Source organism: Andrena cerasifolii, chromosome 1 (assembly GCF_050908995.1).
Source record: "Andrena cerasifolii isolate SP2316 chromosome 1, iyAndCera1_principal, whole genome shotgun sequence".
NCBI classification, from domain to species: domain Eukaryota; kingdom Metazoa; phylum Arthropoda; class Insecta; order Hymenoptera; family Andrenidae; genus Andrena; species Andrena cerasifolii.
This window is the reverse complement of record NC_135118.1, coordinates 16,543,979-16,567,555: the sequence shown is the minus strand read 5'-3', so window position 1 is coordinate 16,567,555 and position 23,577 is coordinate 16,543,979. Positions and strand designations below refer to the sequence as shown.

The window sequence follows — 23,577 nt, the reverse complement described above, 5'->3', positions numbered from 1 at the left end:
CAAAAAAATACCACAATGTTTGACAGTAGCATACGTAGCACATTATGCAACAATATAATCTTTGTTAATCAGTAAACGCGTTTGAAATGTAGTTAGATGGCAGCACATGGCAGCGAAGCCGACCACAGCGCGTAATGATCGAACCAAAGGGGAACGTTCGATGGGGATTTAAATTTAAATTTCCATTAACGCAATTTTTCACTCAATCAACGCACAACTTCGAAGCCTCGGTCGGGGAATAAAATAATAAAATCCACGATAAAGCTGTATTGTAACGAGCGGTAGATAGGATAGATTCCAAGCGTGCGAGGCGAGAAGCAATCCGTCTTTGTGGGGAGGTTTTGCTTGACCGAGCCCCAGTTGCCATCAGTTGCTCTCAGATCATCACTGGAAAAGTACGAACCGATAGTTGGGTCAATGACTTATCTGACAGCAATACGAGGCATCCCAAGCAGGCTGATTCATTTCAATTTGTAACTTGAATCGAGATGCCCGAGCAAAATTCAAGCGACCAATATTCGACATGGGTAAGCCAATAATCTTGTCTCGGGTTACTGTGATTTTGACATATGGTATCGCATAACCTCCGACCGTAAACAAAGCTTTTACTTAACTATCGATTGCGTAATTTATTGCCAATTCACGATCGCCTGTTCCTTCGTGCGTGAAGTTAATTGCGCTAACACATTCTTACAGATCGGTCTCATATATGTTTTCAACCTAATCGTCGGAACAGGAGCTTTAACACTGCCTGCTGTTTTTAGTCGGGCAGGATGGGCTCTCGGATTAAGTATTATTTTAATATTAGCGTTTATAAGGTATATCGCCGACTTCCATTCGATCCTAACACTTTAATCGCAAGTTCCGCTTACACAGTTCTTATGTTGCAGCTTTATCACGGTCACGTTTGTCATCGAGGTAATGGCGTCTGCCAATGCCATAGTAACTTGGCGGCACATCCAACATCAGAAACGTGTATGTTTTTCTCAAGATTCGTCTCTCAACGAATCAGAATCTGAGGTTCTTAGATTTTTCCAAAGTCTTGCTCTTCGTATCGCTTTGCTTATCGTCTAGCAACAGCATTGCGCTTCTTTAATCGAGCAGGATGTATTTGCCTTAGAAATTACTGTAATTATTCATTCTCTATTATTCCTCGATAATAGGTGCGCCAGAAGTTAGGAGAGTCTGGTCACTCGAATTCAGACTCCGAAGATACTCCGCTGGTTACACCATTTGCAGCTACCCCGGACTGCGCAGATACGACGTACAGATATTACATAATTCGTGATAAAATAGAAATGGGGCAGATGGCGTCGATCTTTTTCAATAAGTTCGGCACGACTCTGTTTTATCTGTGCTTCGCTATATATCTGTACGGAGATTTGAGTATTTACGGAGCTGCTGTTGCGAAGACCCTAGCCGATGTCACGTGCACTTATCAACCGTTAAACTTTACGTGCAATGATACGATACCGGACACCGAAACTTGTTGGGATGGACTTGCTCCGAATCGGCAAGACGCATACAGGATATTTCTTGTACGTACAGATATGAGAATACTGGCACACGTGGTAGTAATTACAATCTCTTTAAACGATAATGATGAGTGTTATTTTCAGACTGTATTTGTTTTGTTATTGGGACCCTTTGTATTCTTTAATATTCAAAAAACTGAGTATCTCCAACTACTAACGTCGGCGATGCGATGGCTCGCATTCACCATCATGATAGTCTATGCTTTGAAGAATCTATTCATGCATGGTCCGCAAGGAAATCCTCCGGCCGCAAATATTGTCGGTAAGTTCCGCTGCACAACTAATCTATATCTTTTAGTGTTTAAGTAGTTAAAACAATCGCATATACATGTATGTATGTACGTATGTATTTCAGGTATCCCCAGTTTATTTGGTGCTTGCATTTACTCTTTTATGTGTCATCATTCTTTGCCAGCTTTGATCGCTCCGATCGAAAACAAGTCTACTCTGACTCGGTTCTTAGCATTGGATTACTTCCTAATAGCTTTCTTCTATCTCTTATTGGCGTTAACTGGGGCGTTTGCGTTCGAGCACCTGGACGATCTTTACACCTTAGACTTCAGCCCACGTGGCTCTGGAGGCTGTTCCAAAAGTGATAATATCTTTATTATCATTATAGAGTATTTCCTGGCACTATTCCCAGTATTTACTTTGAGTACTAGCTTCCCAATTATAGCTATCACTCTTAGAAATAATCTGCAGTCGTTGTTCCTCGGCGAGGACGCGTCTTACGCTTGCCTCGGTAAACTCATCCACCCGATATTGGCAGTACTGCCACCGTACATGATTGCAATGAGCACCAAAGATTTATCCATACTAGTGGGGATTACGGGATCGTACGCCGGGGCGGGAATTCAGTACTTGATCCCGACGTTCTTGGTGTATTACGCCAGGAAAAAGACGAACAAAGTTATAGGCATGGGCGTGGTCAATAAATTCGCGAGCCCGTTCTCTAGCCATTGTTGGCTAGTCTTTGTCATAGTCTGGGCTATTGCTTGCATGGTTTTAGTGTCCGTCAATTTTATGCAAATACACTTGCCGTCGACGGAAGTGAAGTTATAATGAAAGATTGTAAAGTGCGCAATCAAAAACACGGGGGAGAAAAAAGATCGCACAATGGTGCGGGATTAATTGTTCTATTTTCAAAATAATCCGGCGCGTGTCTAAAATGATCTCGTTGGATCTGAAATTGGATTAGGTGGCTCGCGTAATTGTGGTTGTGATATTAATGATTTTAACGTGGACGTTAAAATCATTATCAAAAGCGCGTGAAATTTTTAACGTCGAATTTAGTAGCAAGTTACTATTGAGGAAAAGATCTCAAAAATATTGTCCTACTTCTTTAAAAGTATGAAAATAGTTTAGCTGTAGAGTAATATATTAGTATATATTAGAGTATGTAGGATGAATAATGATCATTGATAGCAGAATACGTTAACTTTAACTATTATTATTCTCGACATCCTTTTTTTTCATATAAGAGAATATAATGATAGTAGTAATAATAATCTCTTGTGGCACAATGTGTCATGGTAACTGACAATACGCTGGCACAAGTCAGGATTAATCTTGTACAAGCCAAACGGATAAGCATAATTTAAGTTTTAAACTTTTGTATGATATATCCTTTATCTTTTGTATACTTTTATTTAGTATAATGGCATATGCCCGTTGTTGATACAGTTTCTACTGTGTGTAAAATGTCTTTCAAGTACCTAAGTGATATTCGGTGGCCAACTATATCAATGTTCTGTCATCTATTTAAACGGTATGAACGGCATTCACCTAAAGTTATAGACTTGTATTTAACGAATGCACTCGGGGCCCGATTTAGAGGGGCGCAAGCAGGCCCTGAACGGCATGAGTGGAAAGAGAAAATTAAAAACCAATAAAAAGAATGAAACTTTTGGAGTAGCGGTAAAAAAATAGTAACACTTGTTTGAATTTAGTATCGAACTTATAAATTCTTTTTAAATCACCTACATAATTACTATTATATTAAGGAAAGGTGCGTACCTATATTAAAGATCTTTAAAAAAGGCTTTTGTTATTCGACAAATACCACTTGCTATTAAAAATTGTATTTTGAAATAATTCTTTATAATTATATATAAAGGGCGGCAAAGATCATTTTTGCCCATACTGGTGGAAGAGCTAGATCGGGCCCTGAATGCACTTAGCGTAAAGGAAAATATCGACGGCCTATTCGGTGTTTCTCGTTCGAAAAAAGAAACTCAGATTCTGCGATCTTCTAGCACAGCTTCTGTTTGGTTCTACGGACGCACAAAAGAGCAAACTGAATTGTACGTTGTTAATCGAGCATGTCACATTCGAATATCGCAGAAGATATTTTTATATGTGGTACGTATATAACTGCCGAAAAAGTATTCACAGTATATGCCTCTCATACCGTGTACCTGTACGAGCGTAGTATACAATAAGCAAATATATGTATACGTATATTTTCTAAAAAGAAAACGAATAAAAATGAATATGCAGTTGTGTAAGCTTAGTTCAATTTATTTTTTATATGTGTATATACATATGTCTATTTATTTATATTTTGTATATCATAATTAGTTAGACTTAGCGGAACAGATTTTAACACGAATAGATTTCTCTGTAATAGTCTAACAACGCAAGGTGGCACAGTAAAAGCACTAAATTATTTGTATGAGAGCTTACAACTCTGCTGAAGGTTATTAAATATATAGAGTTCGAAGTTGTAAGGTGCCACACAAATCCGTTTTTTTTTTTCTTTATATATCCATTACAACGGAAAACATCTAAATATATAAAAAGAATGCGAGAGAATCTAAAATACAGAAACGATATTCATTTATTCTATATTCTTGATTTCGTCTGAGCAAACGGACTAGCATAAATGCACTTTGGGTTACGAGATTACAAAAGATAATTGTTGAGCAAGATATGTATACAATTTACGTGAATTAACGTTGCAGTTTTATTACAAACCTCTATTCATAAGAAATGCGGTGAAACGATACGTTACGTTTAATAAATCTGTACGAGTAATAAATTGAAAATTGTTTCGTAGGAAAAGAAATATTGGTAATACACATGTAGATACTTAGATATCCCAAAGTGAACACGTATATCGTTAATTGACCAATAAATTTGAACGGATCCGTAATAAATGGTTATGCGTTACTTACATCGAGTTACGTTTGATTTATTTTCTTGATATCAGATTAGATTGTATTTTCCAATCGAGAGTCATAAAATCCACATCAAGCTGTAAAATGGCACGTCGTCGGTTGTATGAAATAAATAATATGACGTTCACACGACGAAAAAGCTTTCTGTTCGGAGACTTTAAAGCTAGAGTGCTTGTACTACTTCATTCTCCTCTGGTCATCAGTCTTTAATTGTACTACAGATTTTCGGCCAGAACTCGTGATCACTCGAGTTCCGCCTAATTATTTAGTACAGAATACTTCATTTCTTTTTTTTTTTTACAGGAGTTTGTAGGTGTATCATTAAAATCCCTCGAAATTACTTTAAACGACAATGAACTCCGTAAAACGTTTGAATTTCAGGATATGTCTTTCTGTTCCTTATTTATTACCACGTTAAACTTGCCAGATAGTCTGGAATAAGCGTGTATAAGTTACGACATTACGCAAATGAGATTTATGACGATAGAAATTCATAACTTTTTTGTCCGCGGTATTAAATCGACTAAGAACTCCCCCGTACAACTTGCGCGCGAGTCAAATATTACTTTCATCAACGTCCGTTATTACTTACAACATTTATAGTCAACTGCGATTTTATATAACTTATTTATTTTTACATAAGAGCAGCGTTCAGTTTGATTATTTAACGTAAGAATAATTTGAAAGCTTTAACTGTAGAATGCCTTGTTTCATTCTCGTGAGATTAGGTCGTTATTCGTAATTGTTCAAGTACGGGCACGGCGCGTCGCCATGGCCCACGCATTCTATAACAGGATCGTGAGTACTGTCCCACATCCCTGGGCCACATTGGCGGCACAGCCCTGCTAAGGTACACGGTAGACGAACCAGCTGGCGGAAATGATGAAGTAGGCCCCTTGCCTTTCTCAATATGAGATTCCCGTCCATGTACATAGCTAAAGAACTGAAGTGCAATAGCATTTCGTCCGTTCTGAGATCTTGCGCTATCACATCGTCCGCGTAAACGCACATTATGGAAAGGCAAAGAAATAGATGAAAGTGATCTGTTAAATAATTTACCCAACAAGCCTCCCACATTACTAGCGCCACCTCCGTAGGGAACTCTCGTTTCAAACAGCTGCAAAATACACATAAATGATCATTGGTAACAGATCCGCGCGCGATCGAATGCTGTAGCTACAGAGCTGAGTACGTACAGGAGTATCCATCTGTGGCAGAACAGAAGTTCTAAGGCATCTGTATGCTTCTCGAGGTGCGCGTGAAAGTCTGGTACCATTATTCTAACTAATTCCCTCAAGTAACAAAGGTTTCTGTCCATGTCCACATCGGTGGGCGTGCACACAGCCACGGATCTTTGCATTAAACCAGCGAAACACCAGAAGGCCTCGATCTCAGAATTTAGCTCAGCCAATAATGGAGCCAGCAAATCGGACATCCCTTGTGTATATCCCAATCGTGAATTGTAAACCGCATAATTCAGTAGAATATTCCTGTAATAACGAAGGTATCAGCATCACCGATAATAAAAATATGATATTAAAAATTCCGCGTCACTCGTCGCGCCAACGTACTTCATTACTTCGATATTTGGATTATCTTCCCCTGCGTAATAAGGATTTCCTCTATCAGTACGAACAACGTCTTTCTCTACGATGCACACTACGTTTCGCCAGAAATGCTCCGCCTGCTCAGGATTCATAGTTATTCTACGCTTCTCTATTTCCTCGTATTCCTGCCTGCGAATGGCATCGATTTGTTCCCTATCGTCGAAGGTACTTTGGTACGAGTAACAATGCAGGAGAAAAGGCCACACTATCTTCCTCAACGCAGGCTCTAATCCGCCAAAGAAGATCCCCTTTCGAAGAGTCAGATCATCTTCCACCTGACCCCTTTCGTTTAACAAATCCTTCCACGCCAGCGACGTGATCATCGGCACCTGCCCTTCCTCCGGGTGCAACTCGTCGCGGCTTACCTCCGGCCGGCAAACCATGAAGTGCCTGAATCGTTCGAAAGAGGTACTCGCAAGTATAAACATCTCGTCGTACGCCATAAGCTTGTTAACTGAACATTACCTATACGGGAGACTCTCTTCGGCATCCGCGTCTAACCGTGGGTAAAGCAACTGGTGCCACTGGTGCAGAGTCGCCGCCAGTCTGTCCAATCCGCCGTGATGGAAATGCAGAATCTTGTATTGACTCTCTCTACTGGCGACCACTAACTGGCCGGAGGTGCAAGCCGGATCAGCGAAGAACAGTCTCAGAGATCGCATTTCACTGAGATCGACGGAGAACCTTCTACATCTGTGCGCCCGTCTTAACGTGACCGGCGAGGCTGTAGCGCTTTCAGGGAATGTGAGGTTATGTTGTAAAGCCAGAAGCTCGGGTGACCTCATCCAGGATGGTATCTCTTCGCCTGCAAAGTAGCAAAGCATTAATAGCGGCCGTGCGTTTAATATCGCATCGCCAAGTATTTCTATATCTAAAAGCTCACCCATAGATAAGCTACACGTCGACGTCAACGACATGCTGCGGCTCTTAAGGCTGTAATCATCGCAGTAAGGGTATTTAAGTTCCTCGTCGTTGCTTCTCCCATCGTTCTGCCGGCACTCGTCCTGTTTCGAGCCCAGCGAGCCGGAACGCAGACGATTCAAGCTGATACTGTGATCGTTCCCCTCGTGTATAGCGGCCGGCGAGCTATCCGATTGATAATGATTCGTCTGCTGGATGACAGTCTCCTGGCTATCCGACGTAAACACAGCCCGATGGTCGCACGAGTCATCCCTGTCATCGTTCTTCGTGCCCTCGGCGTCGACGCGCGGGCTGCGCGGAAATCCGCCGGAGCAGACCCGCTCGCAGTCCCCGCAATTTACAGGCTCCTTCACCTCTAAACAGACGTCGACCTTGTCGCCGGTGTTCTCGTACTCGTACTTGAGCTCGCAGCTCTCCTCCGATATCTGAGACTGGCGGGAGCTTACGTCGACGTCCCGGTGAGCGGCGCAGTCGAGCTTCCTCGCGTTCAGGTTCTCCAGCGTGGTTGGATGCTTGCGAAGCGTGCTGTTCGGGATCCAGCTAAGGTGCAGGGTCGGCACGTTCGAGTTCTTGTGGAACCTGCAGGTTATGGCCATGTACCCGGGGTGATGCACCACGTCCGAGTTCTGCCTGGTCAATGTCGGGGGATGAACGCAGACGTTATTCTTGCAAAACAACGCCTCGCCATCTTGGTACATGGTGCGGCGACTGTCTTGGTTGCAATCGCCTAGGATGTAGCTGCTTGCCTTCCTGAGGATGTTTGGCAGAGGCATCTTTGTCCGGGGTGGGTCGGGGCATCCAAGTCATCTAAGTTAATTTTGCGAGAGCATCGCGAACAAGATTCTCGATCCTTCTGTTCGATATTACTCTTCGGCGAGCCTCGGCCGTGGCTGGGTTGTAATGCGGCCTGAATGACGATCGTTAATGCGATAACGAGGCATCGTGAACAGCTTGTCGCACGGTTAATAGATCTGTACGTGTGTAGGCTGCAGCTCGTGGCCGACGGCACAGTGCCCGAGGGATAGCCGGACGCCCCGAATTCACCGTTCGTCTCCGACGATGCTTGCGAGATACTTCGACGCTTCTGCAGGGCATGGGAGCTGCAGAGGTCAAACTTCGTCGCGCAGAAGCGCGCGAATGGACCTGCATCGAAATGCTACGACAAACTGGTTCCAACGCCAGTAACGTTCCCCGCTGTCATTTGCCTGCTTAAGCATGCAACCGTGTTATCGTATCAATTAGCCTTGATACACGCACAGAGCTGATAATGCGTACACGGGTCTATCCGAGTCGCTGACTTCCTGACTCCTCCACCTGCACAGAGACACCCTTATGCTACGAGGGTAACATAACGCCGAACTTACGAACGTAGATCAGGAATCGTCAGTATTCCATTGTTCAGATTTCTTGAGAAACTTCCGCACAGTTAACTTCTATTTCGGACGAATGTTAGAATTAAAGAATTATCGCTGACACGTCACTGTCCGCCGTGGATGTGATTGAACTTTGAACGAAGATAGAAAGCATGTTAGAAAATGTGCGGTCTTGTAACTACCGCTCGCGACTGATCACTATTACGTGACGTTCGGATCTAAATCTCTAGTCATGGATGAATTAAAAGATCACTTAAAAGTACACTGCTAGGTGATGATACGTGGAACGTGTTTGCCAACAGACGGAACACAGATGCCCCTTATCCAGGATCAATATTTCCATCTGATCGTGAACCTGGTGGTCGGCTTACTATCCGAGCCAACGACATACCGCCCCTCTGCGTCATATGTAGTGTTTTTATTGATCTTTCTCTTCTTGTAGTAAGTTCGAACCACTTTTCCTCGATTTCGTGGTAAAGCTTGTATTTCATATTTTTACGGGCACCTCGTTTTTTTTTTTTTTATAGAATATGTATTTCGACGTTGAATTACTTTTGTTCGGATATCGATTGAGAATATTTAAGAATTAAAAGAATATAATTTCAAACTGTTTAAAATAATATTTCATAGCGCAAATATATTTTTCGTATCGAAAAATGTTTATTGATTCTGAGATTCGTTCTTCTTGGTTCTCAATGAACTTCTACGCTTTCGAGATACATTTATAAAAATTGTATAAGTTACAAAGTTTTCGATTGTAGCAGCAATTGTACACACAATTATCTTATAAATGCCACTTGCAATAAATACTGTCATTCGTGTTCTGTCATAAAACTACATCAGCCTATCTCAATGAAGTCGCGTATCGTTATATCACAGCCTTGTGTAATGTAGCCACATACATTAGTGTAACTGATAATTAAAAATTATTTCATGATTGCTATCAAGTGCCAACGCTGCCTTGGGCCCGCGTTTCAAATACGATATCGTCGAATAGGCGGAGAAATGGAAGTCCTCTTTTAAATAACCATTTATAAGTAAATGCCCTACTATAGCTTCGCCCGATTCTCTTGTAAATTTCGGCGTTGGCACAGTAGATACTCGCAGTGTCGGTGCACCCTTACCATACCAAGCATCTATAAGCTTCAAAGCAGTTAATCTCGTTTCACTTTGTACCGCTTTAGTCAATATTTCATACAATTGCCTACAGTACGTTACTATGTTCACTTCCTTCTTCTCTTTAGACTTTCTACATTGATCACACATCTCCGCGCAATCGCTCTTATTCCAAGTTTCCTCGAAGTGTGCCGCTATTAAACTACGTCTACACGATGTTTGATCCAAACAGTACGCTAACACCTTGTACAAGTTTTGTAAACCAACTTTATCTTGAAATACCATCGTACTTAGTTTGAATATATCCGGTAGCCTATACAGTACTATACATGCTGATTTCTTCCCGTCCCTACCCGCGCGACCGCTCTCTTGATAAAAGTTTTCCATTGACTTTGAAACGCAATGATGAATGACGAACCGTACGTCCGGCTTATCGATGCCTAATCCAAAAGCGATGGTGGCGATTACAACCTGATATTTCCCAGATATCCACTTAGAATATACTTCGGATCTGTAATCCGCCTCGAGCATCGCATGATAGCAACCAACTTTCAAGCCCAGCGACCTTAACTCGGTAGCCAGTTGCTCCGCGTCCTTGATGGTAGTCGTATAAATTATTCCCGATTTCTCTTTAAATCTAGTCTTCAGTAAATTCTCTATCATAGCTAAGCACGCCTCCTTGTCCGCTGGTTTGCGACGAACCTCGTAAAATAAATTCGGCCTATTGAAGGTAGCTCTTAAAACTAAACAACCCTGGATGTCCAACATCTTTTGAACATCCACGATGATCTTGGCTGGGGCTGTCGCCGTCAGACCGAGGATCGGCACACCCGGGAACATGGACTTCAGGATCCCTAGAAACTTATAATCCGGCCTGAAGTCGTGCCCCCACTGGCTGCAACAATGAACTTCGTCTATCGCGAAACGATCTAAACGCTTCATTTCAAAGGCTTTCTGTAACTTGCTCATGAAACGATTCGACTTCGCCATGTATTCCGGCGTGACGTAAATTAGTTTAAGGTCAGACTTCTTATCTATAAGCGCATTCATAACGATTTTTACATGTTCTTTATTACCTTTTGCACTTAACATCATAGCTTTTACATTAATCTTTTGTAATCCGTGTAATTGGTCTTCCATTAGCGATATCAACGGCGAGACCACTATCGTGATACCTTTGCTAATTACAGCGGGCAATTGGTAACATAAACTTTTACCGCCACCCGTAGGCATAACTAAAATAACGTCCTCGTTACACATATTTGCGTTCATAGCTGGCAATTGTAGCTCTCTTAATTTCTCGATTTTAAAAATATCCTTTAAAGCCTTTTTCAGGTCCTTCGACCAACTAAAATCTTCCTTATTCCAATTCCTCCTCGATACGGACAAGCTTTTCTTTAAAAGAGCATCGTCCTTTAATTTCTCCTTACGTTGAGTTAAGATCTGCTTACGATCCTCCAGTTTTTGTATTTCGTTCTCGATCTGCCTTAGCTCATAATCGATGGCTGCTATTTCATCTTCGTCGGTAACTGGAAAGAATAATAGAACTGTAACTACTAACTCTCATGAAACAGACTCTGCGTAATGATTAATTAATAACAGAAAGTCTAATTAAAGCTGAATGACTGTACGAAGTAAATATAATTAAAAATCTGTAGAATAATAGTTCATCAGAAACGTGCATATTCTTTATTTGAATGTTTAATTCCAATGACATAAATGGAATAACAAACCTTGACAGTCATCGTCGATTATTGTAATGACATTTTTCGAACTACTGGCAGACATTATATGTTAATTGTGTATTATTTACGTAAATTAACGTGAAACAAGCAAAATTGTTTTGCACTTTAATTACGAACAAGTAAACGCGCCACACGCGGCACGCCGAATACTTCAACCAGAGGTAAACAATATTTTGTAGATAGATGTCTCTCCCGAATTTGGTGAGTCAGTTTGTAGCACCGCGAGTGTCGAGGCTTTCAAGCAAAGCGGAAGCAGGAAATCTGTGACACATTTAAATTTTTAAACTGTTTAGACAGACACTATATAACAATCTGTCCATCTTTTGTATTAATAAATTAAACCCAAAGGATGGAAAATGGTGAGTTCTTGTAATCGTTCCGTCGTTCAGAAATTCAAATATGACAGAGATTTCCCGCTCTTCTTGGCTTTGAAAACCTCGACAATTGCGGTACTACAAAATGGCTCACCGTAATTCAGAGAGAAATCTACCTATAATATCTACAAAGTATTATTTGTCTGCTGCTTTCCTTACGTTTCTTTCAGGCAAGTAGTACAGTGGCTCACACCCAAAATCGCACACTCTTTAAAATCGCATAACACTGTCAATGCGACAAGCATGACTTTGCCGCAGCGCACATTTTGACGGAGTATACAAAAAACGGATTCCCGAAAACACCCTTACATTTTGGACCGTTACACTGGTCTACCCACTTAAGTAAGTTGTATACTAGGGTGGGTCTTATTTACTCTTGGTAAAATTTTTTTTCAAGATTTTCTTCGGGGATATTTTTGCAAATTTCAGTCCCAAATTTTCAGGAAACATTCATGACATAGGTATCAAACACTGAAAATAAGAAAAACAAATTTTTGTATCTTTTTCGCATATTTCGGTTCAGACCCCCCCCTTAAATGTTTAAAAAATAGTCCTCGAAAATAAAAATTCCATTTTTTTTATTCGCCTTCATAAATAAAAAGTGTTCTAGAAGCATTTAAACTTTCAAAATTTGAGGAAAAAAGTTCTTTTTTTTTTTAGTTTTTCGGTCTTTTTTCGAAAACCGTTTGTCGCACGAGAAAAAGTAATAGAACATAAAAGATGCTCCTTGTCCGGATTTACAACTATTGTTTGACATATTTTTCGATTTAATCAATAACTTGGAGAATATTATATAAAATCGACTTCGCGAGCTGTTAAATAATGATTTAAATGTTTAAGGGCCCAGGGGCACCCTTTCCCTTATCCGATCGAGCTCAAACTTGACACGGATTTTTTTTTAATTATTTGGAACTATTCTGGAGTGTGCCCCGAAGAAAATTCAAAAGCCGAAAATAAGAGCCACCCTATTGTATACATGCTGAAAATGTCATAAAAATCGGGTAACGTTGCTCTGAGCTACAAACGTTCAAAGATCGCAGAATAAGACCGAAAATCGCGAAATTCCCGAAATCAGCGATTTTCGACATTCTGAACATTGTATGAGATACAGTTTCTGTACTTCAGTCAACAGTTTTAAACGGAAAAGAAATTTAAGAAAATATACTTCTTTTCATGTTTTACTGTACTTGTACCGTAAAAACCTGTATGCAGAATCGCAAGTTTTGTAAAGGGCTAAACACATAAGCTTTTCCTCTCCGCTATATCGCTGTGTTCACAGACCATTCTGAGAAACATGAAACTGTTTCCTAGCTAAATATAATCTCTCTTTCAGTGCAGCACATCTTTTCTTGTGCGCTAGAATATTTCTGTTTAATTTATTTACTTTAGTGCACATATGTTTAACACTAGGTGTTGAATCTGCAGTATTTAAAGGACCTACCGATTCTTCTATTTTACATATATTAATCAATTCATTATTGCATTACAATCAATATAAAATGTTAATATTAATACTTTTCTGTATCATGCAAATTCTATGGGATTTCGGCTGATTACTTACACTCAACAGTTATTGGCGTTACAGGACGCTGTACCTCCAAGGAAGATGTCTTGTGTAAATCACTACTTACTGCATCGAGGGGCTGTTCTATACCAGAAGCTTGCAACGGAATTGGCTCAATTTCTATATAACAAATTGGAACAGGATTTTCATATTGTATGGAATAATTATTGTTTATATAGTCACCATAGTTATAATCAGCACCTCCTATAGATGGTAACCCCTGAGAAGGTACCGTCGTGCGGAGCAAGTACATATTCGATGACTTATCCTTCGCAGTAAAATGCTGATGGCATACACGGCAATTTTGGTATACACGCGTTGGGTCCATGTGCAATAATTTTGGATTGCAAATGACTTTAACCCACACATCGTAACGTCCTTTATCTTTAATGGGGTGCGGAAATCGATGCCTTGTTGAGCGTCTATCTTCACACCCAGGCACAGAACATTTCATGTTGCTAGTTATAATGATTCTAGAAAATAAATAAAATATATTTACTTGTAATTTTAACTGAAGCTCGTGACTTCAATAGAACGGAATATGATTACACACACACGGAAAGTAGCTACTGCTAGTAATTTCGTACTATTCTCCTCGTTATTTTTTTTATTAACAATATTAAATTTAAATGATGTTAACATACCTGTTGATCGGAAATTTTCAATATATATATATATATATATGAAAAAAATCGATCCCGCGCTGTGCAATTGTAACGAAATAGTCCAAAGACTTTGGAACACTTTGAAACAATGACCAAACCAGGCGAAACGACGAAAAACGACGCTACGCTCACGTTTGAACCAGTTCAAAACAGTTTGAAATAAGATTGTCAAAATGGCGACGGGTGACCCGCTCAACTCTGTAGGTAGAGTAGAAAATTTAGAGACTAAGAAGTTATCACTTTCAAATAATGTTTGCATTACTCTATATAAGTTCTGTTCGTTTGTTTGCTGTATATGTTTAGCAAGGTTTATTAATTTTTAAAGAAATTGATATATAGAACTAATAGAACAGGTTCTGTCAAATAGAACAGACCAGGGCCGTCGTGAGTTGTGTGGAATGTGTGGTGTATTCACACTTAAGATTTTGCTGTACGTGAAATTCCACATTCGGGAATTTGGAAGTCATTTTACTATTTTTTATTCTTTGTTTTTATACTACTGTTTTTTAGGCTGTTGAAATTTGATGTTTTAATTTGTATTCCACACTCGGGGAAAATTTGCTCTGGCGATCCTGGAACCCACGTGTTTTTAAATATTCATAAAGAACGCGCTACAAACTCGACGCTGCAAGCACCACTTAGTGGAGAAATCTCTCAACTCAATCGCACACAGCGCTATCTACAGACATGTGTGGAAAATTCACACTTCAGCTTATTCAAGTTTCGCCGTTTCGTCAGAAGTGTGATGTTGAGTAGTTAAGAACAATTAATCCTATGAGATACATGGGATACCGATAGGATGCAGTGACTATGTTAAATGCAATATCACGAACGAGTCCTTGGCTCGAAAACACATTGACCTCTCTGTATTTCAAGGGTATTCGTTATACTAATATTAGTATTTCTAATTCTTATTTTACCATATTTTACACAATCTGTGAGTGAGCAGTTTGAATTACGACATTTATGCAATTTTTACCGAGATTTTCTGAAACGCTTTGCAGATATGAGTTTGCACTTTTAAATATGTTTCTGCATCAACATATTTTTTATATAAAATCTAACAAATTATATTCATATATAGTACAATAAAAGTAACTTACGATAATGATAACATACGATATGATAAGGAAACTAGTATCTCAGATAGGTTTTGTAACAAAACTACTTACAAATTGATTGTAAATTACCATATTGATTACATCAAAGTGCTGAAATATTTTTAACATATTCAAATTTAATTTGATAATTTTAATTTGATATTAAGGATTAGGTTGGAGATTTTATTTGAATTCTAAATATTATGTTACACTGTTATCACGGAAAAATTTTCATCGAAAGTAATGGTCTTCTTTTGAAAAATGTAATGTTTTCATTTTTCCAGTAAAAAGTATTACCTCAACTACTGCGTCGCATAGAATTCCTGCATTAATAGAACAACCCAATATGAAGGTTCAAATAATACCAGCACTTCAGGATAACTATATGTATCTGGTGCGTATCGGTTCATTCACTTATCGCTTATATAATACACAAGATCTGCATATCTTTGTATTTACTCTGCAATAATTAAAATTAATACTTAAAAGAATTTAGTATACGATTCAATAAAAATGTAACATTAGGTTTTACAATTTTGAAAGATCATCGACGAGGCATCCCGAGAAGCTGCAATCGTCGATCCCGTTGATCCCGAAGCAGTTGCCGCAGCTGTTCAGCAGAATAACGTTAACTTGACAAAAGTTTTAACCACTCATCACCATTGGGACCATGCTGGCGGAAACGGAAAGTTGTGTAAAAAATTTAACAACTTACAAGTATATGGTGGCGATGATAGAATAGAGGCGCTTACGAATAAAGTGAAACACGAAGACAGTATCAATATCGGTGGGTTGAAAGTCTGCTGCCTCGCGACCCCTTGCCACACAACCGGTCACATCTGTTACTTCATTGCGGGAGATCAAGATCCCCCAGCAGTTTTTACTGGTAAAGAGATTAATCTATTCGCTTACTCGTAAGTTCGTTAAAATTAATAAATATCAATGAATAGGAGATACCCTCTTTGCTGGCGGCTGCGGTAGATTCTTTGAAGGTACAGCGGAGCAAATGTATAACGCACTTATACAGATTTTGGGATCGTTACCTAGTGAGACTGTAAGCATATGATTTCAACTATTTCAGCGCTGATAGTATCCTACGTAATAAGACGCTTAAGGTGGATGTTCGTTTGTTAGCAAAATCTTTTCAGAGGCTTTTTTTTCGTACTTCCCGATGACCTACAAGGTTCAGATTCGGCATGAAGTTGCCCAAAGATGTAGAAAATCAAAAACCAGGAAAATTCGATAATGGGTAGTACCTGTGGTCAGTGGCGGATTTAAGAAACAAGGCCCAGGTGGCAAACGTTCCGAAGGGCCCATTTCTTCGGGTAATGAAGAGATAGTTTACTAAAAACGGGCAAAGTGTAGTAGTACGAAAAAAGAAATGTATTTTTTCACCTACGTCTAGTCAACATTTTTTTTTAGATGGGGCCCTGGCGGGCCTTCTGGGCAGGAGCCCAGGCCCGCCAGGGCCCCATCTAAAAAAAAACTGCCCATCAGCCACCCTGTTAAATCCGCCACTGCCTGTGGCCTAAAACAGGTATTTATGTACAATGTAGTAGCCGCTACTGCATTGTATCTGGGCCCGCGCGCGGGTCGAGCTCGAGCTCGAGCTAAATGACGAAACGAGACAAAGTATATAATATAAATTTTTGGAGGGTGTATTTTTGTGCAATGTGTCCGGTTCTTCCGGGCGGCCTGAAACGTTTCGGACTACCCGGATTTTTCAAGCCGCCCGAAAAAATTCGAGCTACCCGGATTTTTTGGGCCGCCCGGATTTTACGGGTACCCGGCTCGGCTCGCTTTATTCGAGTCTCCGAACAGCTCTAGTACAGAAACCCTTCTGATACGCAAAAGTTGTAAAATTTCGTATTTCGCAGCGAAAATTGTTTCTAGGAGAGTTTCCAAAAAAAAATTGTAGTTATCTTACGCGTCTCATTATATAGGATAGTAATGCCTGGCGACGACAGGCTAAAAAAGCTAATCTTATATAAGATAATATTTTGGATATACTCTGCAGAAAGTGTATTGTGGCCACGAGTATACAGAGAACAATTTGAAATTCGGCAAATCCGTGGAGCCTGGGAACGAAGCTATTCGTCAGAAGATAGAAGTGGTTCGCGTGCAATGTGAAAAGCATTGTCCCACCGTGCCCAGCACTATCGGCGAAGAGAAACTGACAAATCCATTTATGCGGGTGCACGAACAAACTGTTATGGATTACGCTAAACAGACAGACCCGATTCAGACAATGGCGTTTCTCAGAAGGAACAAAGACACTTTCAAAGCATAAATTTATTACATGCTCTTTCATTCGGTGATACAAAAAAGAAAGATTCGTTCTAAATTAGAATTTGTTCTGTAGCACGTGCCAAAGTATGCGAGCAATTTTGATTACTTTTAATTGTAATATTTTATTTTAAATTGCTATACATAAATATTGACATATGTGCAAATATGATTATAAATTACGTATTTACAAATAATGTTTACCTTAAGCACAAATACTATGTTATATTTAAGGGCATTTGATTTGGTGTGTCTTCCGACTTTTTATTATAAATTTGCATCTCAGCAACGTATTTCTCTTTGGATCGTTCGTACATGTCGTAATAGACCTGCAACGAACACGGACCAATAAACACTTGAAGGATTTAAATAATAAACACGCGCAGATCGGTTTCTCTTTACCGCCTACCTTTTTATCTTCCGAACTAAGAGATTTCCAAGTTGTCGCAAGCTGCCTAGTGAGTTCTTGTTTGCTCGGCTCCGGCTCTCCAGCTAAACGTTCCATGACGCGAGGTCTTTGTTCCTGGCAGAATTGGAAAAACGGATTCGCCGGTCTTTTCGGAGCGTTGGGGTCTGTTTTTGTGCCCTTTCTCTTCGTCCCTCTTTTCGTCTTCTCGTCTTTAGAATTGTGAGCTGTCGCCTTTGTACCTTTCTCTTGCTTAGTTGTCGGTTGGAACACGTTGTTCTCTTCAAGTACACCCATGGGTGCTTCTCGCCAACGATCACCATGTTGATCCAAGCGATCGATTAAAAATCTGTGATATATAAAACGTTCGATTAAAGTGTGTTCGTAGTATACGATGAAGCGTTAAGCGAGCATTGCTTGCGAGTTATTGCTACTTGTCATCACAGCAACGGCAAATAATATCACATTTGTATACAATACATAACCTAGAAATTCAACTAACTTTTTTTCCTTTCTCGTGCGTTTAAGGAGTTTTCTCACTCTTTGGATACGGTAAACCAATCTTTCGTTTTCCTATAATTTAATGGAATTCAGTGAGATTTAGATACACGAGGGGATCGTAGGATTTTAGAATACCAAAATTGAATGTGAACCTGCTGCAAAACTTCGCATCGATCTAGTAGCAATTGATATTTTCGTTTGTAAATATCAAATTCTTCCGGTTCTACGTCGTATTCCGACTCGTCTGACATTTTAATGGCACGTTTTAGTTAAATCAAGTTACGGTTCCTTTTTTACATTGTTTCCATACAATGTCGACTGTTCTCGCACGTTTATTTACCATAATAGGAAAGCGGCGTGACAGATGCCGCTAGTAAATCTAAGTTATCGGCGACACAGGCCCTTTTTCTGTGTGTTTAGTAAATAAGAAGGAACCGATAGTTATACAATTATTCTTATAATTAGCGATCTTGTTATTCGCTTAATTAAAAAGAATTTTCTTCGGTTACACAAATTTTAAGTGCAAATTATTATAAAATAATGAAATGCAAATTTAAAAAATCTTTCATTTGCAAACGCGTACAAAAATTCGTTGTAATCATTGTATATAACAATGAAAAAATATTTCTTTACAATTATCGATATAGTAATTGAATCTTGCAAACTATTTTCATTAATAGAATATAAATAGTTTGCTAATTATCAACAACGATTGACATTTAAACAATATAAGATGAACGATCATTTTCTTTCTTTATACTATTATAATAATACCACATTATCATTAAACTTTTCATTCACGTAAAGGCCACTAAATATTAAATATATAGAACAATTACTTTCTAATATATTTTCATTTACCATTTTATGTTTATGTATCCGTTTTAACATATTCTTTATGTTAATCGTAGATTTATAACAGTAACTTAAATACACCTGATACATACAATTTACAAAATACAAATAACAATAATTAACCGCGTAATTATAATAATTGATACATCTTTATATAATTTACAATTACCATGTATTTTTCACAAGCCATAATAAATTAAAGAATCGGAATAGAGGCGTAATGCTCCCAGTCGTATTTTATTATTCTCAGCTTCCCCATCCCTTGCGCCCCGAATTGCGTCGTCCCTGTCTCTTAACGCGACCAATGAAAGTCGCGAAAGAAGGGTTGCGTCGATACACATGCGCAACTAATCACAATTCACCCTGGACTTGAGACACGGTCAAAACACGTATCGGTCTCCTGGTCGCATTATTCCGTTCTTTCACCGCTTCTCGAAATCCTCGCGTATTACGTTCAAGTGGCCGTGGAGCGTTCCCTTCGCGCCCGAGAAGCAGTGTCACTCGCCAAAATATCTCGCGCCGATACCTTTCCCAGCGGTGATTAAATACTCTTCGTCGCGTCACGCATTCTTCTTTCGCCACACAGTCGTTAAAAGTTATTGTTTCCCGCGCCGTACCATGCAGTGCGTCGCAGTTTTTTAGCATTCGCTCCAGCCTGGCAGGTCGACGTTCGGTGAGTAATCACGCCAGGCCGTTTTATTCGCGATTTCGTAGAGGGACATCCGGAGAGATTCAATCGCGTGCGTAGGGAACGGGTAGAAGGGGTTTTAACGCAGCACGCGCGTGCGAAACAGCCTACTCGCGAGATCAATAGCAGCCATTGCGGTTATGGTAACACGATCAGCTGATCGGCCGATGTTTATTTTGTTTACAAGGCCGACGATTGTCCACGGCTGGGATTTCTGAACTGTACCCAATCCGACGAGCCCCCAACCTTCTCTCCTCTTCTTCTTTCGTGATTATTGTATCGTGAACCGGCAATTGTCATCTTATTTTGAGAGCATAGAAATGTGATTTGTGAGACGGTTGCTTTGATTTCCTCTGCTGCCAATGTGCTAGGTTCTGACGGGCATCAGTGTGGCTGGAATAGATCCTATCGTAGCGCTTCCTTCTTTTTGTTTATATAGGATCATTGTTTCGTTGAACTGCCACAAGGCAGCGTGAAAATCAGTTAGTACGGTTTCGACGCTCGGAATTAACAGTCGGCCTGTACCGTGGCAGTTACTTCATGGCATTTAGCGGTTTCTCGTTAAGCTTAGACCCGTTATATTTGCATTGCTAGCTCGATATGCTTACAGGATAAAATAATTCATGAATTTTTAAGTGGCAGTCATTCATTTATGTATATGTATACGTATGTATATCTGATTCAAACACGCCCCCCCCCTCCCCGAAATAACGCGATGAAAATTCTTCGACTTCGCCGATACTTGGGAAATTGCGTTATACATTTTTTTTTTAAAAATATGTGTAAATTCGTAAGTTACTTAAACTAGGTGCAAAATATCTAAAACGATGAGAATATCACATTCGGACTTCCTATCTGGCGTCTAATCACCTTGGGAATAAAAACTATTAATTGATACATTGTACCTAGCAAATTAATGCGTCGTGGTGAATGGAAAATTATTCGAATTAGCCTTGTGGTATTCATTTGCTTGGTAATTACACGTGTTCGTGTTAGACGAATATTGCCATTAATTACTCGCACTTGCATGTGTTTTTTGTATCGTTGTGGCGATGGAATTATTCGTAAAATTTTTCTTAAAAGTCAAATTAAGTAAGTTAAATTTCCTTTCTTCATTCTCGATTTTCACAAGTTTTAGCAATGGATACAAAGCGTCGTAATTACAATTATTAGCACCAAAATTTCAGTTCTAGCAGTATCGTCTTGCTAGTATTATCACCGTTGCCTCACCATTCATAAAACAGACGAGTCCACGAGGCATTCAAGGTTAAATTAAATTGCATACATCACCCTATTCATGGTTTGCCAACCTCTTCCTTTATTCATTATCCGTGACATTTCATCTAAATAGCTCTCCGACAAAGGAACGTTCCGAACACGAAAATTCTGATTTCCATGAAACTTCGCGCGAACGTAGAGCATTTTGAGGGTATACAGAAAGCAATTTTTTTAAAACCTAAATTCACTCTAAAGTGGTGAAATCAGCTTCGTTTCTTTAACATAACTTCACTTCTCTTTCGGCAGTGATACAGAGCATAGAGAATCGAACAGTTCTATATTTAAATTTTTGCTCTATCTCGTACCGTTACATAGTTATATTTCGTATAAACATCGTACGTTCGTAGCGATGTTTTCGCAGGTGCGGTCGCTTGCGAGGGATTTTTCTCGTCCACGATTTCGGAGGCATGCAAGCCGGTAATTCTTATTGGTCCGCCCTGCACCTAACGACGTGGAATTATGCGTCGCTTCGTATTTCGTGAAGCGCAACATCGCGAACTGCGCAAGGTATTTCACGGATTCAGCTTGCGCCCGTTGCGCAACAGAACGTTCTTTCTGCCCGACGGAGAGTCGCGGTGTGACAACACGCGTCCATCGTGCGATACGGAGGTCCGCAATGCAGGCTTCTTGAGGGATCTCCGTGTACATAGTACATACCTTTCGCCGAGGAAGAGTCTTTTAAAGGTTTCTAACGTTCTCACGCCGCGGCCTAATTATGCGTCGATGTTGCTGGGCCGTGCGTCGTTAGCATTGCAATTTCAAGGTGCTTCAGAATCAGATTTTTACGCCAGACAGGCGCAGCTCGAAATGCTTCGTCGAGCGCATCCCGAGCGATGCAAACAGAATATCAACGATTTTCGGCGTGCGCTATTTCTTCGTTCAAATCGAAAATTCTAGTACAGTAATTTCGGATTACTTTTCAATAGAAACAGCTGGAAAAATGTAAGATTAGGTGAATTCTCGTAGTCACCTTATTGGAGGGCCATTTACGAAGTGTACCTTGGCAAGAGGGAGCAACAGGGCTGACCCTTCGTCACCAGGGTGAACCCAGATGCAGGGGAAAGTGTTCGCATCTGTTAAGCACACGTTTCCACTTGTAAATTTTCTTTGTCGACGTTTGGAAATTATTCTGCCCAAGGGGGGAACCTAGAACCGTGAAATACCAGGAACAAACTTTATCGTTGCTTCTCAATACTCCTCCCATAAAAATCTTCTTATAAATAATTCCTTACCGATTGCTGTCTTGTAATCGACGATGCAATTACTCGCTCGTAATTCTTTATTTTCCTTGTCCCCAGTTTTACGAAAGAATGTGTTTCCTCACACGGGCGTCCGGCGGGGGGTGCAAAAGGGGCGGTCGCCCCTCCCTGGCTTTGGAGAAGGAATCGCTTATTTTTCAAAACTGAATTTTATTAAGTTTATTCTGAAAAGGGGAATATTTTTAATTTCGGGTTTGAAAATTTTAATTAACCCTTAACTGGTATCCTGGGGTCGCTCGTGACCCCAAGCACCCAAAGTTCGATGTACAATTTTCGGTTGTCTAAGTTGGTAAACTGAATTTCTAATTAATTTTATAATAATAGTTTAACTTTCTACGCCTAACCTAAGATGAAAATATTCATAGTGGTTGCTCTAGTGTCGACTTTACAAATTTCTGTGTCCTTTTTTATTTGGGGTCTGCCACGACCCCAGTATACCAGTCACGTTTGCCAAAAACAGTATACCAGTTAAGGGTTAAACTGGCACTTCAAAATGGGTTAAAAAAGCAAGAAAGGGTATACTTTTCTTTACCGTCATCCCAAAGTTGCCCCCAGCCCCCGGAAAAAATCTCCGGCCGCCCTTGTTTCCTCAGGTCTCAACTTTTGCTTTCATGCATACGTTACTCGGGAACTCTGCGCGATAAGCATACCAAATAATCGGCCGCGTCGATTATAAGTACGTATCACGTGTTTAGTGTGTACATTGCAGATAAAAACTACGCAGAGGAAATTGAGAGATATTTAGTGAAGTTCGCTGTCGCGAGTAGTTATCTTATCGTGCTTTTAACCGTTTATCGGCATCGTTGTCTGCCTTGTACTATTAGGACTCTGTTCATTTTTATTAAATCGCCGGAAAATTGCAGCGCTCGGCTGAACGTCATTGAAGATCCGATGATAATTGGCAATTTTCTTGTCGACGTTCGGTATACATCAGATCACGTTATCGCCCAGAGTTATTTTAGAAAATATTTAAATCGAGCATCGAAACGTCTAAGAATAAGCTGACCATTGTTACATTTTTTTCTTTTAATCTCCTCGTGAATTTTATTATGCATTTAATATTTTAATTGCTCTTCTTTTTAAGGTTAAAAAATGGTAGAATAACTTTCGAGGTGATTTTAATGA

At 39.9% G+C, this 23,577-nt stretch overlaps 5 protein-coding genes and 1 long non-coding RNA gene across 12 annotated transcripts in view; 2 read left to right on the top strand and 4 right to left on the bottom strand.

The window, feature by feature from the left end:
* The first annotated feature begins 182 nt into the window (after window positions 1-182).
* LOC143366744 (hydroxyacylglutathione hydrolase, mitochondrial) lies at window positions 183-17,842 on the top strand. 5 transcript variants are annotated; one of them, XM_076808076.1, is made up of 9 exons: window positions 212-527; window positions 697-818; window positions 891-1,020; window positions 1,164-1,538; window positions 1,620-1,797; window positions 15,464-15,573; window positions 15,723-16,065; window positions 16,130-16,233; window positions 17,197-17,842. In XM_076808076.1, the coding sequence occupies exons 1-9, from the start codon at window positions 489-491 to the stop codon at window positions 17,467-17,469; spliced, it is 1,674 nt and encodes a 557-aa protein (XP_076664191.1). In that variant the 5' UTR covers window positions 212-488; the 3' UTR covers window positions 17,470-17,842. The 5 variants fall into 5 exon arrangements, with proteins under 5 accessions (XP_076664219.1, XP_076664210.1, XP_076664191.1 ...); XM_076808084.1 differs by having other exon boundaries at window positions 213-527; window positions 891-975; XM_076808104.1 differs by lacking the exons at window positions 15,464-15,573; window positions 15,723-16,065; window positions 16,130-16,233; window positions 17,197-17,842 and adding an exon at window positions 1,891-3,382 and having other exon boundaries at window positions 183-527; window positions 891-975.
* Tbc1d16 (TBC1 domain family member 16) lies at window positions 3,578-8,599 on the bottom strand. 2 transcript variants are annotated; one of them, XM_076808041.1, is made up of 5 exons: window positions 7,205-8,590; window positions 6,787-7,126; window positions 6,286-6,711; window positions 5,911-6,204; window positions 3,578-5,831 (listed from the first exon to the last, which is right to left on the bottom strand). In XM_076808041.1, exons 1-5 carry the CDS (start codon window positions 8,013-8,015, stop codon window positions 5,447-5,449), a joined length of 2,256 nt encoding a protein of 751 aa, XP_076664156.1. In that variant the 5' UTR covers window positions 8,016-8,590; the 3' UTR covers window positions 3,578-5,446. The 2 variants fall into 2 exon arrangements, with proteins under 2 accessions (XP_076664156.1, XP_076664146.1); XM_076808031.1 differs by having other exon boundaries at window positions 6,787-8,599.
* LOC143366731 (ATP-dependent DNA helicase Q1) lies at window positions 9,413-13,868 on the bottom strand. 2 transcript variants are annotated; one of them, XM_076808055.1, is made up of 3 exons: window positions 13,616-13,868; window positions 13,412-13,534; window positions 9,413-11,260 (listed from the first exon to the last, which is right to left on the bottom strand). In XM_076808055.1, exons 1-3 carry the CDS (start codon window positions 13,866-13,868, stop codon window positions 9,519-9,521), a joined length of 2,118 nt encoding a protein of 705 aa, XP_076664170.1. In that variant the 3' UTR covers window positions 9,413-9,518. The 2 variants fall into 2 exon arrangements, with proteins under 2 accessions (XP_076664170.1, XP_076664178.1); XM_076808063.1 differs by lacking the exons at window positions 13,412-13,534; window positions 13,616-13,868 and adding an exon at window positions 11,465-11,623.
* On the bottom strand, window positions 17,565-18,808 carry LOC143366782 (uncharacterized). Its single transcript, XM_076808140.1, has 4 exons — window positions 18,525-18,808; window positions 18,374-18,444; window positions 17,875-18,220; window positions 17,565-17,794 (listed from the first exon to the last, which is right to left on the bottom strand). Exons 1-4 carry the CDS (start codon window positions 18,621-18,623, stop codon window positions 17,684-17,686), a joined length of 627 nt encoding a protein of 208 aa, XP_076664255.1. The 5' UTR covers window positions 18,624-18,808; the 3' UTR covers window positions 17,565-17,683.
* Window positions 18,809-19,462: 654 nt separating this feature from the next.
* LOC143366716 (monocarboxylate transporter 9) overlaps window positions 19,463-23,577 on the top strand; it is a 35,454-nt gene continuing 31,339 nt past the window's right edge. The window contains exon 1 of the mRNA XM_076808006.1: window positions 19,463-19,900. The gene's annotated coding sequence lies outside the window, so the exon portion shown is untranslated. The remainder of the gene's footprint in view (window positions 19,901-23,577) is intronic.
* LOC143366296 (uncharacterized) lies at window positions 20,716-23,191 on the bottom strand. Its single transcript, XR_013084719.1, has 4 exons — window positions 22,985-23,191; window positions 22,426-22,616; window positions 22,164-22,339; window positions 20,716-22,086 (listed from the first exon to the last, which is right to left on the bottom strand). It is a non-coding gene; the product is annotated as an uncharacterized LOC143366296 (long non-coding RNA).

Bases quoted from the DNA above. Each gene is read 5' to 3' on its own strand.
- LOC143366744 (XM_076808076.1), top strand. From the start codon at position 489: ATGCCCGAGCAAAATTCAAGCGACCAATATTCGACATGG. The intron at 1,021-1,163 runs GTTCTTAGATTT...CCTCGATAATAG, and splicing joins TCAACGAATCAGAATCTGAG to GTGCGCCAGAAGTTAGGAGA. The intron at 15,574-15,722 runs GTGCGTATCGGT...CAATTTTGAAAG, and splicing joins AGGATAACTATATGTATCTG to ATCATCGACGAGGCATCCCG.
- Tbc1d16 (XM_076808031.1), bottom strand. From the start codon at position 8,015: ATGCCTCTGCCAAACATCCTCAGGAAGGCAAGCAGCTACATCCTAGGC. The intron at 6,712-6,786 runs GTAATGTTCAGT...CGAACGATTCAG, and splicing joins GAAGAGAGTCTCCCGTATAG to GCACTTCATGGTTTGCCGGC. The intron at 5,832-5,910 runs GTACGTACTCAG...TGTATTTTGCAG, and splicing joins TGCCACAGATGGATACTCCT to CTGTTTGAAACGAGAGTTCC.
- LOC143366731 (XM_076808055.1), bottom strand. From the start codon at position 13,868: ATGAAATGTTCTGTGCCTGGGTGTGAAGATAGACGCTCAACAAGGCAT. The intron at 13,535-13,615 runs GTGCTGATTATA...TTTGTTATATAG, and splicing joins GGGGTTACCATCTATAGGAG to AAATTGAGCCAATTCCGTTG. The intron at 11,261-13,411 runs GTAAGTAATCAG...TATTCTTTCCAG, and splicing joins AACGCCAATAACTGTTGAGT to TTACCGACGAAGATGAAATA.
- LOC143366782 (XM_076808140.1), bottom strand. From the start codon at position 18,623: ATGTCAGACGAGTCGGAATACGACGTAGAACCGGAAGAATTTGATATT. The intron at 18,221-18,373 runs GTTAGTTGAATT...TATATATCACAG, and splicing joins CGCACGAGAAAGGAAAAAAA to ATTTTTAATCGATCGCTTGG. The intron at 17,795-17,874 runs GTAGGCGGTAAA...TGTTCGTTGCAG, and splicing joins TTAGTTCGGAAGATAAAAAG to GTCTATTACGACATGTACGA.